This window comes from Scleropages formosus, chromosome 10, assembly GCF_900964775.1.
Source record: "Scleropages formosus chromosome 10, fSclFor1.1, whole genome shotgun sequence".
NCBI lineage: Eukaryota > Metazoa > Chordata > Actinopteri > Osteoglossiformes > Osteoglossidae > Scleropages > Scleropages formosus.
The window spans coordinates 4,317,746-4,337,566 of NC_041815.1; the positions used below are offsets into that span (position 1 = coordinate 4,317,746).

The 19,821-nt window shown below is 45.4% G+C and overlaps 1 protein-coding gene across 1 annotated transcript in view; it reads left to right on the forward strand.

The window, feature by feature from the left end:
* Positions 1-19,821, forward strand: part of LOC108941277 (neurobeachin-like) — a 227,076-nt gene that overhangs the window by 70,547 nt on the left and 136,708 nt on the right. Inside the window, exons 2-8 of the mRNA XM_029255523.1 lie at positions 4,099-4,330; positions 5,401-5,501; positions 5,911-6,006; positions 6,551-6,672; positions 13,845-13,971; positions 17,344-17,463; positions 18,098-18,244. Coding sequence (XP_029111356.1) covers positions 4,099-4,330; positions 5,401-5,501; positions 5,911-6,006; positions 6,551-6,672; positions 13,845-13,971; positions 17,344-17,463; positions 18,098-18,244 — 945 coding nt within the window. The remainder of the gene's footprint in view (positions 1-4,098; positions 4,331-5,400; positions 5,502-5,910; positions 6,007-6,550; positions 6,673-13,844; positions 13,972-17,343; positions 17,464-18,097; positions 18,245-19,821) is intronic.

The following is a 19,821-nucleotide window of genomic DNA, read 5'->3' on the forward strand; positions in this document are numbered from 1 at the left end:
TGCTGTACTTCAAGAGAAGTCATCAGCCTCTCCCCCGCACTCTGACGCAGGCCAGTATTGATCATGCTGCTGTCACGGCTGCCGACTGCAGAGATTGTCTTCTGCTACAGTAGAACCAGCCGGAGAGGAGCTCGGGGAGCCCCATCTTCATGATCATACTTAGTAATGTCCAAAAAGCACTCTGAGCTCCCTGCTCTCGGTCTTAATCAAACCCGGTCCTTTTGAGCTGCAGTCTGATGGGGTCCAGACTGAGTCCAATGAAAGTGTGGACATAATATGCAGGATGAGCGTGTCCACCCCAGTGTTCGTCTCTTCGGGGGTAATATTGCTTTTTTGGTCACCTGACAAGTTGTTAGAACTCTGAGTGAAAGTAATTTTTGTAAATAATGACCTATAATAAAGCATATCTAAATGCATGGAATTTTGAAAATATTTTCTAAATTTGTATTTGTGCATTAATTGTGCATTTCCTGGTCAAGTTAATGTAGAGTACTGGCGTTTCGGTAAGCGGTTTTAAGGTATTTCTGTTAGTTTTAATGGTTTAGTAATAAGTTTGCTAGGTTTTCATGACTCTGTCACTAAGTTCCCTTTTTAGGATTAGTTACTCATGTACTTCTATAACGCTCTCCTTGCTGGCTGATTGAAAACCATCTTAAACCAAGTCCAGTATGTTCAGCATTCAGCAGCTACAATCCTGACCACATGCCATGGAAGTGGCAGTATGACACATGCGCTGGTTTCAACATGTCAGGTAGACCTCAAAATTGTCATTCTTGCATATAAAGCTTTTATGGATTGGTACCACTGTACTTCTCTGACCTTTCGCCTGTCTCTTCCACATTGCTGTCTTTATTCATCTGACATGTTCTCCTTTGTTCCCTTCGCTGTCATTTTTTTCCTCTTTATACTCTTTTGTCATCTTTTGTGGATATCTTACATTTTTTATTACTGATTGTTATTATCAGTTTGTTTCTGTTATATTGTACTGTGTGTCTTTTTTTTTTTTTTCTGGAAAAGAGCATGGAGATGCTACTTTTACTATATACTACTTTTACTATACCGCAATTATTGTGAGTAGAAGATTAAACTGAAGGATATAACCTTAGATTTGGATGGAACCACTAAACAAGCATTGTTGTCATAAAAGCCATGACGGTGAAATGATGATGACCTGTAAAGGTATTAACTTTTATTAACTAACTATTATTACAATTTTGAACGTAGAAGTTCGCAGGGTATATTTATCTCCAACTTTTTCCTATCAGTCAAAAAATGCAATCTGTGACAGATAATGTCTTTCAAGATAATGTTTTTAAAATGTGAAAATAAGGAGCAGTCAATGGGGGAGTGCATGTGGCTGGGTGGAATGAAAGCTAAAAAAATACATGCTTCATTTACTGTAGAAGTTCTGGCCCTGAACAGGAATGAGTCCAGTGGAAAAGACTTAGTTGGTGTTGTCTGATGGTTGCGTTTGCCAGGAGTGAATACTTCTTCGATGACCATTAGAATTTGTTATGCAGAAGCTCCCAGTGTTACTATGAAGGCGGCAGATTGGATCCATATATTTGGTGTCTCTCTTATATGGGTTGTGCTCTTTTTGCTATTTGTGATCACTCCTAAATGTGTAATTTTTAGTGAAAAGTATGCTTCTGTGGTGAAGTTTTTATTTTTTTAAGAGGCAATTAGTTTTGAAGAGGATTTATTAATCTGAAAGCCTTTAGCAGATCCTTCGTTAGTGTAAAATGTGCTTTTTTTTTTTGTCTGAAATGCATTTTAAGAATTTCATTAATTTTGTTCACATGGCACTCGAATGAAAAGTCAGTCAGTGTGTACAGTGGCTCTAGATTGAATACTTTGGAAGGCAAAATAACATTCTGTCATGGGTTTAATTTCTGTGATTATAAAAATGTTTATCAGCATCTCAAGACAAATGACCTGGCTGTGATAATGTCCTCATTTAGCTGCCTAAAATATGTTGCCAAGCTCATTTTTTACATTGCTTTAAATTTTGTTTTGGCTGGAATATTTATGTGGGGTGTCACCAGACAACTGAAGAAGGGAAAAAAAAAAAAAGTGAATCCTGAAGAGAAAGTCAAACCATAAAGATTAAAGAAACATATCTAGAAGTCACAGAACTCCATGAATGCATTCGGTGTGTTATGAAACAATTTTTTTTATTTGTGACTCATGTTATCAAAGCATAAATATATATATCCCCAATGATGTTACTATATTTAAAGCACTTTATCATTTTTACTGGCATCTTACCATTTGCTCTCCCACAAGGAAAACTGAGAGGAATTGTATAAATGTCCGTGATAAAGTTTTAATTACAGTACTGTTGATTCCTTGGTTTTGATTGGCATGTTAATTAAAGTCATGACACAAGTCAAAGGGTATTAAACTGAATCTGATAGATTGAGAACCAAAGTAGCCAAATTTGTCTGGAATATGTAACCTATTAGTGATATTTCTAGACTTTTTGGCTTTCATTAGAATGAAACATAATGCTAATAGTTTAAGTTGATCAATGACTGCTTAATTGTTTTTGGTCCTTGAATAATTAGCTTCTAATGAACTCATAAATCTAAATTAGTGGAAACACTTGTTCTGTTCTGCTTTAGTTTAGTAATTGAGCAAATAACAGAAAACACTTATTACTTGGGCAGATTGACTCAGTTTTCTAAGATTTAGTTTGCTTTGTGGCTTTAGAAACACCCTGAAAGGCTGAGTGACTGATTAACAAGTAGCAGCAGAGCCATAACTTGGGAGGATCTGGGTACCCCATCCCACCAGCAAAGTCTGATGGAGATGCAAAACTTTGAAACTCCCAGAGAGATGCATGAAGTCGATAACAACAGAGCAAAATCTTCCGTTCGCACTCAGTACCCCCACCGTGCCTTAATTCCAGCTAATGCTTCCTATATGTGAATGATCGATCGTTTCGGAGAAAGGAGGCCGTTTTTAAGTAGCTCTCTAGCTTTTCAAGGCTGGGAGTCTTTGTTGCAGAGCCCAGCGAACATGATTTGACCAAGTTTGCCCCATGCTATGCAGTTTTACTGTCTGGAAAAACACTGTTATCTCTGGACTGGGCATTTTAAAAAGCTTAATTTTGTAGTAAATTGGATAGTGCGTTAAAGAGATCACTTAGCATGACGCGTACGACAAATGTTGGACGATATACTCAGTTTTTTTAGTGGTTACTTGGAAACTTCCTGCATTTACCCACACACATCAATAATTAGCTCTGTTTCTTTTGTAGTCTGTAAATGTTTTTGTGACTTTTTTGTCTTTGTTGTTCCCCTATTTATTGCATATGAGCCGGTTCGTGTTATGAGAAGAGTCGAAGTTGAAATGAGTGTAGCTGGTTGTTCGTAATGACCAATGCAGCTATATATCTGTATAACTGTAGGTATGTATACATTTATGGAGGTCTGAAGACAATGTTGGTTTGCGCTGCCCAGCCAACACAGCCGTCCAACCATACTGCTTTAATTACTCCCTTATAACTGTGTTAATGTCCTCATTGGAGCAGTGTTGTTAATGATTGCCTAACATATTTGTATAGAGCTCAGCTCCTTTACTGTACTGTGCCTCCCCAATAAAAGTATAGTGTGTGTGTGTGTGTGTGTGTGTGTGTGTGTGTGTGTGTGTGTGTGTGTGTGTTCCACTGATGTATGGATGATTGATCCAGTGTAAGTAGTGTATCTAGAAGTGTAACTCACCATGGTGAATAAGGTGTGTGGGCTGATAACACTACATAGAGTTCATTGGAAGTCGCTTTGGAGAAAAGTGTCTGTTAAATAAATGAATGTGAATGTAAAAGATGTCACGAGTGCCGACCAGGGCTCCACGGCCACAGTGCCGATCTTGAGCAGGTCCTCCATCGTGGAAGGAAACACAGAGTGGGCCTTGATCATCGCTCTGAGTTCTCTATCATCTGGCCAGTGTTTTTTGCCTCATTCATTGTTAGTGTTTAAAAGCCTTTTGTTGTTAAATTTCAGATGCCACTGAACTGGCAACAACTCTGAATGTAATTGGAGGGAATGTGATTAAGGGGCCATCCCAGTAATTCTCCATCACTCCCCTTCTTTGCAGCTTGTGGGCGGCGAGTTCGACTTGGAGACCAACTTCATCATCCAGGATGCGGAGGGCATTGGCTGCATGGTGGAGCTGCTGGAGCATTGCGACCTGCCGTGCCAGGCGGAGATGTGGAGCATGTTCACGGCCATCCTGCGTAAGAGCGTACGCAACCTGCAGACTAGCACGGAAGTGGGCCTCATCCAGCGAGTGCTGATGCGCATGAGCACCGTTGATGACATGATCGCAGGTACGAGACTTTGCCCACACCAGCACTGAAAAAGCTGCTTTGAAAGGTTTGCAGACCCCACGCCGTATATTACTGAACTTGGGAGTCAGTTATCCTGCAAATAGGGGACAAACCAAAGGAATATGTTGTACTATTACAGGCAGAAAGAAAATATCCTTTCTATATATTACACATTCACTTTTTGAGAGCAAACAAGGTTTTAAGAATTATTTGTCTTGATTGGAAGTGTTGTGAGCAGTGGGATGTTAAGGTCCGGTTGTCTGTATCAGAGAAGGACATCGAAAGGAATTCTCTCTCTAAAACTGTGTCCTTGTGAATATTCCAGGCTGATGAAAAGAGAATATATTTTAAAGAGAACATTTCTTAAAAAATCTCATTAGTCACGGTCTGATTCCGAATGAAACTGAATGACTCATTAGAGGAATATGAACATTTCATTTGCGTTTTAAGTAGTTACTATAGGAATTTCCGTTTATTTTGTTTTTGATATCAAGCTCATTTAGGAGCTGTAGTTCATGGGTGCCCCATTTTGCTCACAGCACCCTCACACAGTATTCATTCACTCATACCATTAGAGTATCTGTTTTTGCTCTTTATGTAACATACAACCCATTGCAGAAGCTTGTGGGACTTATTGTGTTCAGGGATTTCTCTGATTCTATAAAAATGTTAGAAATAGTATTTTTGATTGCTTTCAGATTGGAGTTTTCCCAAACATTTCTTTTTTTTTTTTGCCAGAGAATTAAAATCGATTTTTTTTTTTTTTTTTTTTTATTTGTCGTTTCTCCAGTCAGTTGCGAGCTACTGTAATCCATACCAAAAGCCATATTCTCATCAGAGCATCCATGAGCCTCGATTTCTCGACGAAGCTCAGTGGCCAGCTCTCTGTCTCTATAGCGTTTGTGACCATCAACGCTTTTGGTACAGATCTGCTGAGCACGAGACCCTTGGGTCCAGCAGAACTTGGGCCGAAAAAGAGCTTCAGCCCCCGCGAATCGCTACCTCTGACCACATGGGAGAGCAGCTGGCCGCGGGCCGATTCTGAGGCTGATGCTCTGGCTCTGTTTCAGACCTCCTTGTGGACATGCTTGGTGTGCTGGCCAGCTACAGCATCACAGTGAAGGAGCTGAAGCTGCTTTTCAGCATGCTTCGGGGAGACAACGGCGTGTGGGTGAGCAGAGTGGTTCTGGGAAGAAGATGCCAGGGGCTATGTCTGGGGGTGGGGACAGGACTGAGGGACTGGCTGCAGGTGGGCAACAGTGTGTGGTGCTCAGCGCAAGAGACTAGGTAAATGGCCTGTGTTTGAAGGATGGCTGTGTATGAAGCCCTGGTGCCTCTACAAGGCCGACTGTGTAATGATCTGGGAGAGGTGAGCCGGGGGTTGCCTTTACATCGAAACCTTGCCACAGAATGGTAAATGCACTGTAAACGGCAGCGCTGTGCCCTGCCCTTGTTGCAGCAGCAAAGATGCTGTTTCAGTAGTTAGAGCTGCAGACCTCTACAACATTTTGCAGTCCTTGCGGGGCTAGAGAGACGCTCTCCTCTTTTCATCATCTTTCTTTCCTCTTCTGTATCCGTAGCCGAGGCATGCCGTTAAGTTGCTCTCGGTTCTCAATCAGATGCCCCAGAGACACGGTCCAGACACTTTCTTCAACTTCCCAGGACGCAGTGCTGCTGTAAGTCCCGCACTCTCGTCTGATCCAGATACAGAGGGCTGGCAAGGAGGAGGGCGTGCAAAACAGAGCGTTCTACGTTCCGGTGCGAACTGCGGCAGCACTGGTTTTGTACAGGGCACGTAGCGCTAAGAAACGCTAGCACCGTAAACATGACTATTGATTCTTAATTTGTTAAATGAGTCTTACGGAATTCAAATTTGCTCTGTACTTCCGTACTGCAGTTACTACTTTTTTTGTTGTTTTTAATACTGCCCTCAGTAAAGAGCAATTTTATTGTTCATGTTTTCAGTGCTTATTTAATTCATAATTTATGAATGCGTAACAAATGTCTTAGGTTTGCTGTATAAGCCACAGACAACCGATTGGGTAATGGTGCTTTAATGCTCAACGTTATTCTGTGAAATGGGAAATAGTACAATAAAAGGCTAAGGTCAGGCAAATATTAAGCTGGTTTGTTTTTAAAGTGTTTCATTAGAAAAGATTCCACTTGGTTCAGTCTCTGTGGAGTATTTGACAGAAGTCCAAATGTGTGTGTCTTCCCCAGGCCATCGCTCTGCCTCCCATTGCCAAGTGGCCTTACCAGAGTGGTTTTACCCTCAATACCTGGTTCCGAATGGATCCGCTCAACAACATCAACGTGGATAAAGACAAACCCTATCTCTACTGGTGAGCATTTTTGTAGTGTGTGTCTGAGACCGTCCAGCATACGGGTGACACCCTTCTCCTGTTCAGCGCAGGGATCTTAGCATGTTTGTCTGTTTTTCTTCCTGCTGTGTGAGAAACAGAGTTGGAATTTCAGCACACGGAATATGCTGCGCTGTTTCCCCCGTAATCTTGTTTCGTGCAGCTTGAGCATCTAAACCAGGAGCGTAACTGTCCATATATTTAAATTTTTCCCGACTGTTCTAAACGTGGACAGATAAGACCGTCCATCCATCCATCCATCTTCCTCCGCTTATCCGGGGCCGGGTCGCGGGGGCAGCAGTCCGAGCAGAGTACTCCAGACCTCCCTCTCCCCGCACACCTCCTCCAGTTCCTCTGGGGGAACCCCAAGGCGTTCCCAGGCCAGCCGGGAGACATAGTCTCTCCAACGTGTCCTGGGTCTGCCCCGAGGCCTCCTCCCAGTGGGACAAGCCCGGAGCACCTCCCCAGGGAGGCGTCCAGGAGGCATCCGGAACAGATGCCCGAGCCACCTCAACTGGCTCCTCTCGATGCGGAGGAGCAGCGGCTCTACTCCGAGCTCCTCCCGGGTGACTGAGCTCCTCACCCTATCCCTAAGGGTGCGCCCAGCCACTCTGCGGAGGAAACTCATTTCTGCCGCTTGTATCCGCGATCTCATTCTTTCGGTCATGATCCAGAGTTCATGACCATAGGTGAGGGTAGGAACGTAGATCGACCGGTAAATTGAGAGCTTCGCCTTACGACTCAGCTCCCTCTTCACCACAACAGACCGGTACAATGACCGCATTACTGCAGACGCCGCACCGATCCGTCTGTCGACCTGCCGCTCCATTTTTCCCTCACTCGTGAACAAGACCCCAAGATACTTAAACTCCTCCACTTGAGGGAGCAACTCCCCCCTAACCCGGAGGGAGCAATCCACCTTTTTCCGACTGAGAACCATGGCCTCGGATTTGGAGGTGCTGATTCTCATCCCCGCCGCTTCGCACTCGGCTGCAAACCTCCCCAGTGCACGCTGCAAGTCTTGACTTGATGAAGCCAACAGGACCACATCGTCCGCAAAAAGCAGAGACGAGATCTCGCGGCCACCAAAACAGACACCCTCCGTTCCCTGACTGCGCCTAGAAATTCTGTCCATAAAAATAATGAACAGAATCGGTGACAAAGGGCAGCCCTGGCGGAGTCCAACATGCACCGGGAACAGGTCTGACTTACTGCCGGCAATGCGAACCAAGCTCCTGCTCCGGTCATACAGGGAACGAACAGCCCGTAGCAACGAGCCCCGAACCCCATAATCCCGAAGCACCCCCCACAGGATGCCACGAGGGACACGGTCGAATGCCTTCTCCAGGTCCACAAAACACATATGGACTGGTTGGGCAAACTCCCACGAACCCTCCAACACCCTAGTGAGGGTATAGAGCTGGTCCAGTGTTCCACGGCCAGGGCGAAAACCGCATTGCTCCTCCTGAATCCGAGGTTCGACTATCGGTCGGATTCTCCTTTCCAGTACCCTGGCATAGACTTTCCCAGGGAGGCTAAGGAGTGTGATCCCCCTGTAGTTGGAACACAATCTCCGGTCCCCCTTCTTAAAAAGAGGGACCACCACCCCGGTCTGCCAGTCCAGAGGCACCGTTCCCGAACTCCACGCGATGCTGCAGAGGCGTGTCAGCCAAGACAGCCCCACAACATCCAGAGACTTGAGAAACTCGGGGCGGATCTCATCCACCCCCGGAGCCTTGCCACCGAGGAGTTTTTTGACTACCTCAGCAACTTCAGCCAGGGTAATGGACGAGTCCCCCTCCGAGTCCCCAGCCTCAGCTTCCTCTACGGAAGGCGTGTCGGAGGGATTGAGGAGATCCTCAAAGTACTCCTTCCACCGCCCGAGAACATCCTCAGCTGAGGTCAGCAGCGCACCACTTCCACTGTAAACAGTGTTCGTGGAACACCGCTTCCCCCCTCTGAGTCGCCGGACGGTTTGCCAGAATCTCTTTGAGGCCGACCGAAAGTCTTCCTCCATGGCCTCACCGAACTCCTCCCAAGCCCGAGTTTTTGCCGCGGCGACTGCCAGAGCCGCGCTCCGTTTGGCCCGTCGGTACCCGTCAGCTGCTTCAGGAGTCCCATGAGCCAGCCAGGCCCGATAGAACTCCTTCTTCAGCTTGACGGCATCCCTTACTTCCGGTGTCCACCACCGTGTTCGGGGATTGCCGCCGCGACAGGCACCGGAGACCTTATGGCCGCAGCTCCGAACAGCCGCACCGACAATGGAGGAGCGGAACATAGTCCATTCAGACTCAATATCCCCCACCTCCCTCGGGACCTGGTTGAAGCTCTGTCGGAGGTGGGAGTTGAAGACCTCTCTGACAGGGGCCTCCGCCAAACGTTCCCAACAGACCCTCACTATGCGTTTGGGCCTGCCAGGTCTGTCCAGCTTTTTCCCCCGCCATCGAATCCAACTCACCACCAGGTGGTGATCAGTTGACAGCTCAGCCCCTCTCTTCACCCGAGTGTCCAAGACATATGGCCGAAGGTCAGAAGAAACGACTACAAAGTCGATCATCGACCTCCGACCTAGGGTGTCCTGGTGCCAAGTGCACTGGTGGACACCCTTATGCATGAACATGGTGTTCGTTATGGATAAACCGCGACTAGCACAGAAATCCAATAACAACTCACCGCTCGGGTTCAGATCAGGGAGGCCGTTCCTCCCAATCACGCCCCTCCAGGTATCACTGTCGCTGCCCACGTGGGCGTTAAAGTCCCCCAGTAGAACGACAGAGTCCCCAGTGGGAGCGCTTTCCAGCACGCCCCCCAGGGACTCTAAAAAGGCCGGGTACTCTACACTGCCGCTAGGCGCATAAGCACAAACGACAGTGAGAGACCGTTCCCTGACCCGAAGGCGTAGGGAGATGACCCTCTCATTCACCGGGGTAGACTCCAACACATGGCGGCTGAACTGGGGGGCTATTAATAAGCCCACACCAGCCCGCCGCCTCTCACCTTGGGCAACGCCAGAATAGTGGAGAGTCCACCCTCGATCGAGTAGAGTGGTTCCAGAACCCAAGCTGTGAGTGGAAGTGAGCCCGACTATATCTAGACGGTATCTCTCAACTTCCCGCACCAGCTCAGGCTCCTTCCCCGCCAGTGAGGTGACATTCCAAGTCCCAAAAACCAGAGTTGGCGCCCGAGGTTCGGGTCGGCCGGGCACTCGGCCCCGACCACCGCCCAAATCACAACGCACCGGCCCCTTATGGTTTCTCCGGCAGGTGGTGAGCCCACCGAAGAGCGGCTCCACGTTGTGGCTTCGGGCTGAGCCCGGCCAGGCCCCGTGGGCATAGACCTGGCCACCAGGCGCTCGCATGCGAGCCCCCCCCCCAGGCCTGGTTCCAGGGTGGGGCCCCGGTGACCCCATACCGGGCGGGGTAAACGGACGCCTTGATTTTTTTGTCATAAGGGGTTTTTGAACCGCGCTTTGTCTCGTCTGTCATCCAGGACCTGTCTGCCATGGGAGACCCTACCAGGGGCATGTAGCCCCAGACAACATAGCTCCTGGACTCATTCAGGCACTCAAACCCCTCCACCACGATAAGGTGGCGGTTCACGGAGGAGCAGATAAGACCGTCTATTTTAAAATGAAATCAGCTGGCTAAATGCAGATAAATTTAAATATAAATTAGCATTTACTTCCAGATTTTCAGGAGGTATTAGAATAAATGAATAAAAATAAATCTCAAATTTGGAGACAGTTGGCAGTAGTTGGTTTGAATTTTGAATGTGAAGCAATGATTTATAAAAACTGCGCAATGCTTAGGGCCTTCCTAAATATAGTCGTGTGTGGGTGGGGCGTTTTCCTGTGTGCTCCCCTCGGTTTTTCCTGGTTTACCACTCTGCACCCTGCTGTCTCTCATTCTGACCTGCTGCCCCTTCCACCACGGCTTAGTGGCATTTCACTGAATGCATCATTTTCTCAGCCACACGTTTCATAAATATAGCAGATTATTATGTTTCCAGAGAGTAGCATTTGATTCATAGCGAAGAATACTTTCAAAAAAACACCCTGCCAGTGCATGGTTAAACTGCTGCTTGGGCACCATACTGGTATCTGAAATAGAGCTCAGTTAGGGGTGTGAGTGGGGAAGCTCTGTTGGAGAAAGGCTATTAATTTAGGTTTGGGTGTCTGGCAGAGCGAAGGATGGAGCATCTTGTGCAGAGGTTTGTGGGTAATTAGCATCGGGATCGATACTGCGGGAGCTCAGTGTTTATCGACTGTGCTCCTATGAGAGCTGTGTGGAACGAGAGAGAGTGAGCTACATGGTGGGCGACTGTTAGAGAAATAATTCTCTTCTCATGTGACCTCGTTTGTTGATTCCACATGCTGAAGAAGAGCAGTATAAGTGTGTCTCTCTGGGGGAAGGCCGAGGTTGGCGCTTCCTGCTCGTGTTCTTCTCGCCGCTGGTGCCAGCTGGCTTTTGTAGGTGTTTTAGGGATGCAGTCATGACCAGGGTTCATGTCCTGGGTGAAGCACAGCTTTTGTGCTCTCTAACCTATATGAAAAATAACCAACTTTCTTGAGTGGTGTCGGTAATAAACAATACAGTCTGAATTCTAATGGGTTTTATTTTCATATTATCCACATATTGTGTGTTCGCTGGCTGGACATCGACAGTTATTGAACTTGTGCTGTGTCAAAATGATTACAGGTTAGAATGCCAAGTCCCTGTTTTGCCTTATTCAGTGTTTACCAGGTACAGGTCAAGGTCCTCTGTGCAGATTGAAAATGGGAGAAAAAAATATAGACTATTCCGGATTTCTCAAATTTTCAAGGATATTGCGAATGGACAGTTCAACTGCACAAGTCTCATCAGCTCTTTATTAAAGCGTTTTCAAAGAAGAGTCATCTCACTCTATGCAAAAGTATAACCTATGACTAGCAGCGACTGGACCGAGACAATATGGAAAGTTAACTTGTGATATTTTTAAAGAGCCGAGAGCAGGTTATCACTTTCGTGGGTGATGTTTCTATGAGGAGGAACAGCCACTCGCCTTCGCACAACTCCAGGGCGGCAGTTCTATGCCGACGGACAGGTACGACCCCAATGGTCGAGCGAGACTGTAATCATGTAGGTTTTACCTCACAGCTGCTGAGAAGTTCTTTGACATGTAAGTACCTTAACAAAGGCTAACACGCTCTGTTGGGGGTTGGAGTTTATGGCTGATTGACTAGTTTCATTACTCAACAGTTTCCGTTAAGGGCTCTGCGCTACCAGTTCCCCCTTAATTTTAAAACTGAATTTCATGAGCACTCGTTCGGCCTCAGTGTCCTGAGATATTGAGTCCCGAGTCTCAATCCTGAAATTCACAGTTGTTTTTCCATTTTGGTTGGGAAATATTTCTGAGCATGTTTTGCTGCTCTTTCTTATACTTTTTTTTGTTTCTAGTTGTCAGGGCTGGCCTTAGCAATTACAGGACCTGCTGCAGAGTCTATGGAGTCTTGCATCGTTTTTGACCTTCGATAAGATTTAATCAGTTTCAGGCTGGAGGAGCTCCTTTCCCCTGATGTCAATGTGACTGGTACTGTCAAAAATGCAGAGCAAAAAAAAAAGATGGAAATCCAGTTGCTCCCTCATTCAAAGCAAAGAATTCCAGGATTTTCAAAGGCTTTCCAAAGTATGAAGAAGGAAGAGTAGACTTCAGTGCTTCCATTTTCTCAACCATCCTGTGAAAATCTAAATCACCGACGAGTTTGTTCTCCTGAATAACGTTGACATCTGTTAGCACAGTTTACATAATGTAGATTTGTAAATTGTGCTAACAGATGTCAACCTTACTGAGGGCACTGCATAACCATCTCTAAGACTTGGTTGAAGCAGTGTACCTTGTAAGCTTCCTTGGGAACATCTGTAGATTGCTAAGTGTCTTTTTCGTTTTCGCAGTCGTTTTGTTGAGAATTCTTGGGCTACTTCCAAGTTGTTAAAAGCTTCATTTGCACCAAGACTTGTTCAAAGCGAATCTCTCTATCCTCCTTCAGCCAGTACAAGAGGCGTCACTCTGCAGCTCTTTGCTCATAAGTTACAAGCCGTTTGCTTGAAACAACTAATCTTGCCAGAAAACCAATAAAACAATCAACTTGCACTCATTTATTTCTTTAGGTAATGATTCAGGCTCATTTCTTGCTTGAGCATCTTCTCATGTTTTTCCGATTTATGGTAGAGCATTGAACTGTTGTTTTAAGTTATTACATTATACTTTTGCCCTCTGTATCCAACCTCTTCTGTACAGGGTTGCTTATTTTTCAATGCTGAATGTGGCAACTTTAGTGCTGGGACCCCTTGTGGACATAGAGCCCCACTGGGTCAAATAGATTCAGTTGGCTGGCCCTGCCAGTTGTTTTTAAATGCTATTTGTGACATCAAAAATGTAAGTTACATGATGGAGTACCATCTGAAAATTAATAATTCACTATTAATTATTCAGTATATTTACATTTATTCATTTACTTGACACTTTTCTCCAAAGTGGCTTACAGTGTTAAGGTTACAATGATTTTCCCAGTTTCACAGCTGGACAATTTTACTTGAGCAATTTAGTGTAAAGTTCCTTGCTCAAGGGTACTACAGCTACAGGTGGGATTTTAATCTGCAACCTCTGGGTCCAAAGGCACCAGTACTAACCATTACGCTAACTGGGATCTATGCTTCACTTTTTTATTTACCTTTTTTTTTTTTAAAGTGAACACTCTGGGAGGGTGTATGGTTGGTTAAATTGCTTCTTTAGTACCTTGCTCAAGAGTACTACAGTCAGAGGTGGGGATCAAACCTGCCACTTTTGGATCCATAGGCAGTAGCTCTAACCACTACACTGCCAGCTGTACCTATATGACATTCCACTAACACTTTGGGGTACAGTGGGTAGTATGAATATGGATGAGATTACAACCATGCTTCCAGAGTCTTGAACAAATTTTAGTGAAGAATACACAGAAGTGTGCAAAAGCAGTCTTCTAGGCTTTGAGACTTGGAAAATGATTAAGCGCCGGTTGAAGAGGGTTGTTTAGGACATTTTAAGGTGGACCTGTGTATGCAGTATGTTTTAAGGCCATTTAGGCACAATCGCACAATCTAGTCGTCTTCTCTGGGAACTATTTTCTGTCTTTTCAGCTTCCGCACGAGCAAGGGCGTTGGGTACTCGGCACATTTTGTGGGCAATTGCTTGATTGTCACATCTCTCAAGTCGAAGGGCAAAGGCTTCCAGCACTGTGTGAAGTATGACTTTCAACCAAGGAAGGTAAGTGCCTGTCATGGTAGTGACGGGGGGGGGTAGTTGAGAAGTGAGGCCAAGCTGTTCAGACACATGTTGTTAGAAACACCAGTGATACTGTAGTTCCTGCTTCCTGGAACCGCATTTCCATTGATCTTCCACAAATTATCCATTTTTGTTGCAGTGACAGTACTGGGTTACTGTTGTTAAATGGGCTGTGATTTTTAACCGGATTTAATTCATCGAAAAAAAAAAATGACGGATCACAAATTTTGCCTGTGCTGAACAGAGAAGCAGTTGAATTGTCAAATAAGAACCCTAAGTATTGGATTCATGTGGATGTTGCAGGCCTTACATCATAAAAGATTATATGCTTTTAGGAAATTAGAGGACTGGCGGAATTATGCCAACATTTTTAATATCTAGAGCGGTGCTCAGCGGAAAGAAATATGACACATCTGTTCTGTGATTGACGAGCATCTGTCACAGATAATGTGCTTCTCCTGTGTCGCCAGCATTAAGAACCTTTTGACTCGCAGCCTTTGCTTCAGGACAGCAGTGATGCAAGCCAGCAGCGGTTCTGTTTCTCTTCAGCCAAAACACCATGAAGTAGATCCCAACGTCACAAATCGTATCCATGCGAACCAAGTGCGCCTGGGCGATAGTCCAGTATCTGCAGGAGCTCGCAAAGGAGGAGTTTGGCGAATGTGCGTAGACGGTGCTTCGCTGGCTGAATTACGACTTAGTGCTGTTTTGGCCTGAAGTCTCTTTCTGTCCTGCAGTTCCTGAAATGTGGCTGCATTCTGTCTATTGACCCTTCAGGATATTCACATTTCCTGGAAAGAATGCTGAAAATGGTGCGGAAGGCACCCCTACCTACCCTCCAATGTAGCATAGGGCCAAACTGCCTTCATAGCACCAAGGTCCAGGCAATAACACCGCAACCCCAGGCAACTGTTGCATGGTTGCAGATATTTGTTCTATTACATATATAAGCACATAATTAGACATACATAAACACACAAATAGCATGATACTAGCCAGAGACAAAGTGTTATAATATGAAGACAGGTTGCGTTTCCCATCCATTGTTACAAGTCCTTTTTAAACTGAATGCAGAGATGTCAGTGTAGCTTCTCTCTAGCTGTGTATCACTTATTCAGACTTTCCCAAATACTCGTGGATTTGATGTATAGCCATTTTAAAAGCTTCCTGGAGGGGACTTTACTGTCGTTTCTCAGCCCAGAGGTGTTTGCTCTCACTGGTTGACTACATAGAGCAGCTGAGATCCCAGCTCTTTTTGGGTACAGCAGCTGTGGTCACCCATGGTCATCTCTTTCACCCCAGCTTGATCTACTGTGATCAGTAGCCTGAGGGGAAAGCGCTGACGCGAACTTCCTCCAAGAGCAATTATGTGCACTCTGCATGTATTTGCAATGATTATAATGGATTTTAAACAAGTTTCTTCCGTTAATTCATGCACATGCATTTGTTTTTTGCAATGCCTATGCAAATGAGGTGTTTAATTCTCTTTGATCTGAAAGAGATTGGCGTGTTAATGGTTTAGCAGTGAATGTGTGATTGTATTTGTCAGCCTCGTAATATGCAGTGCTGGTCTGGGAATTTTTTTTTATTTAAAAAAAAAAAAAATTTAAATCGGAACATTCCTCCTGTGCTCACGCATCTTCCAGGATGAGCCACTTGAATATCTTTGCGAGTCTTTTTCTTCGTATGTCCTGGATTGAATTCCACAACAGCTCCGAGCAGGCACTGAGGAAGAGTCATCACTGCAAGCTTTTCATCCCGGCCGTTGTCCAGGATGAGCTGGAGAATACTGGATATTTCATAAAGTCGCCTTGATGTTAGCTCAAGAAGGAATCCTGGACTGTTTGTAGCCCGCGTCTAAATCCACACTGAGAGTCCTAATATCCGCTTAATATGTGGCCTTCCAGACGGCCATGACAGATTTTCTGGCTCTTCCTGATCTCCCGGCTGGTTCCCGTAGAGACCAAGACGGCGTGGCTAAGATGGCTTTGCATGTAAAGAAGATCTTAGTGGGGCGTGCCAGCATCTGCAAAGAGCAGATTTTTAAGCTGGTCTCTCCAAGCAGCTCGCTGATTTTGGTCCCTAGCTGATCTCCAGAAAAGACTGCTTCTGTAGAGAGGAGACCCTGCTGAACTTCTGAGATCAACTACATGACTTTTCGAGGCATAAGCAGCGACCCCCACCCCCCAAAACAATGCAGTGCATGGTGTGTTCGCTGTTCCTCAGAGGTCAGCTTTACCTCCCAGTCTCATTTAAATGGACTTCAACCTCTGTGCGTCTTTTTTTCTTACGACTCCTCAGTGTGAGCTTTGAGATGGAGGTTCTCTCTGGTTGTTTTTTCTGCCCTAGTGTGATGTATTTTTAATGTCCCAATGCAAATTTTAGTGTTCTCAAGTCTCCCAGCTTCAGAGCTGTTTTGAAGAGCTTATTTTTGACTTGGAAGGAATAGTTTGAAAAGGGAAAAACAGGCCCAGCAGATGTGATAGAAGCTAAGATGGCACCGCACGTTTTATCAGTGTTGATGTCTGCGGTCTCCAGGGCCCGGACGTGTACTGGGTTCAAGGGAAAGGCAGAGTTGGAAAAAAGACAACAGCTTGAAAACTGGGCCAATCAGCACTCATATATTATACATGTACACATTTATGGGCAGCAACATCACCTCACAGCTACAAGGATGCAGTTTTGATCCCTTGGTCATCTCCGTATGTTTTAGTTTGCAGGTGCTCCCTGTTTTTGCTTCCTTGCTCAAGGTGCTGAGAGGAAACTGCACATAGTATGTAGTTGCGGGTGAATGTTTTTATTTTGGTTGTTTCTCACATGGAGGTGGCCACATGGATGGGACAAGGGTTAGGACAGCAGAATTTCCAGACCAAAATTAAGGTTTTACCGAAGAAACAAAAACTCAGAATGGGGATACAGCCCATTTAAGCCAGAAAACAAATAGCGCCTACAGGGGAACACACAGAGCAGCAGCCGAAATGTTCATCTTCATCCAAAATCTCTGCAGTCTTTCTCTGCTTAGCTCTTCACAACAGGTGCCTTTAATTCCTTTTCTCGGTTAAGCTACCTGCCAGCAGCTCATTTTCATTAGGTCAAATTGACATGTAGCAGGTGATAGGGAGCTGTCCATCATGATTGTCCCCCTCTCGTGACGTGCCTCCGCCTCATGTCAAGTCACAATATGTAAAAATGTCCTGCAACAGGTTGGCTTCCAACAGGGTTTACTACTCCACTCTTTCCAAGAACGGCTCTGCATCTTGAAGTTCAATTTGTCACATTTTATTGTGGGGAAAATTAACTAAAATAATGAACAGTCCTTTCTCCTTTAATTTATCCACTGTGTGTTTTTTGCAGTGGTACATGATCAGCATTGTTCACATCTACAACCGCTGGAGGAACAGTGAAATCCGGTGCTACGTCAACGGTCAGCTGGTCTCCTACGGTGACATGGCCTGGCATGTCAACACCAACGATGTAAGCAGCTTCCAGCCCTTTCCCCACCATGCGCTGACTGTGGTGGCAGTGTAGTTCTCAGACAGACTCTACATGATCCTTGTTGCCTCGTACCAGGGGAACAGTGTATTGTAGGGGAGATATGAGCGTTCATTTGAGCACAGTCAATGACAAAAGATGAGTTTTTACTGCTCTGCCATTGATTCCCTGAGAGGAACATCACAGGAATGTAAAGTTCCGGCTTAAAGATTTTTCAGTAGAGAAAAGGGTGGGAAGAGATGAGGGCTTGAAAGATGGAAGGAATGGCCTCAAGAGAGAAAGATCCATTTTCGGAGAGAGACTTCCTAGCCGACCTGTGTGAAATTTCCTCAGACTCCTTACGCGTATCTTCTTTGTAACCTTTGTTTCCATTCTAATCTGTCTTGTGGGTCCCTTTATTTATAGTTTAAAGATTAATTACATCGGCTTCAAGGTACTATTGCTGCACAAAGCCATGTAACCACCAGCGAATTTACTGATTGAGTACCTGCGATATATAAGTAATTGCCTTCTGTATTCATGTTGCTAATTATTTTCTGAATAATTCTCTTTAAAAAGAAATTTTAAGTGTTTCATTTAATGATCTGAGGTTCATGTCCACTTGTCTCTGTGACAGAGCTATGACAAATGTTTTCTGGGCTCATCGGAGACTGCTGATGCCAACCGGGTGTTCTGCGGGCAGCTGGGGGCCATCTATGTGTTCAGTGAGGCGCTCAACCCCGCTCAGATCTTCGCAATACATCAGCTGGGACCAGGCTACAAGGTACGCCAATCCTCCCGCCTCAATTAGATTACGTCCAGACTGTTTGCATCACTTGTCTGTCTGTGAAATCAATGGCCTGGTATTAGCATTCATTCCACCACGCTGCTGTCCCTTGACCGATGCTAGCTTGCTCAGATAAATGGCAACATAAATCATGCGCTCGCCAAGAATAATGTAACAGCAAACGCAGGGAGGCAAGCTCTGCGGAATCGAGCTGAGTCTTATTACAGCCATACTGCTTTTCTGCAGCTTTGGTTTTTCACGTGAAATCCTAAGCTTTACGACTGCACTGTTTTTGCATGCTTTGTGTTATGGTTGGAAACACATGGAAGGCAGCAGTTTTCTTAATTAAGCAGGACTTCTATTTTGACCACCCACTCCTCATTCAGATGTCAGATGAAACTGAGATCTGCAGGAAAGTTTTACTATGGGACAGCCGCAAGGCTCAGCAGCGCAGGCTCATTCCTAAACTTGTAGCCTGTTTCTCGCGGTCTCCTTTTTACAGACGATGACCTCCTGTTTCACCGGTTCTGTTATTCAGGCTGCGCGTGTCAGTGCTTTGCGACTAATTACGTCCAGAGGGTATTATTGTTCCAAATGATTGAAATTTTGAAAGGCAGCTAATTATGTCAGCGGCGATTTGGAAGAGTTGTTATGAAGAAAACCACGGAGATTACCTGAAGGGGGAGAAGCGGCCTCCTACTGTCACGGTGCTTGCGTTTTAATTTAGTGTTGTTTTTCTGCCGGCAGCTATAAACATGCACATAATAAATAAGCGGCGATAAAGCTGCACATGCTGTGACCTTGAGCTGACCAGTAGATGTGTGAACAGAGCCAGGTGCTAGAGGGTTTGCTTGACCCCACCATGTGCAGCATGGCACAATCCAGGAGAAAAGCCCTGGAAGGTTGAGTTTGAGTATTCATGCTCCCTACGCTGGCTGCACCTCTTTAATTGACTTTGCTATGCCTTATCTGGCTTCTGGCTGCACTTCCAGGCCTCTGATGATTGCTTTGCTGATCTCTCAGAGGTTGCGAAGCCATTGTAATTTCCTGGTGAAGTCCTCGTGCGAGAGGCTGCAGAGTGTTTGGGTGCCATGCGTTGTGTGTCTGTAGAACACATCGGTAGCCCATCTACTCTTCCAGTGAGCCATGACAGGTGGGTGTTGGGTGGAGTTGACTTGGTTGTGGGCATGGCTGACTGGGTGGGGAAATAGAGCACATCTCAAGTATTCTGTACATCTCCAGCTGCTCCTTCTTATGGCATTGACCCAACACAATGCAATAATCATACCCATTTATTAACATATCCATGCATACAATATATCAGATGGATGAAGGTGAATATGAAATATTGTACGGTGGCTAATATGACAGCTATCGTTGGTCACTGCTGGTTATGCATAGACAGGATACGGAACATAAGAAGCGAAAGGGAACAAGCTGGGTATTTGTTCCCAGAGAGCTATTAAAATGAATATGGTGATGTTGCTGCCCCTGGGCTCTGGCAGGCCTGCTGATTATGGGCACAGACATGTAACATTTACCCCTTTTTGCTGTCTTCTGTTGGGCTAACTTTA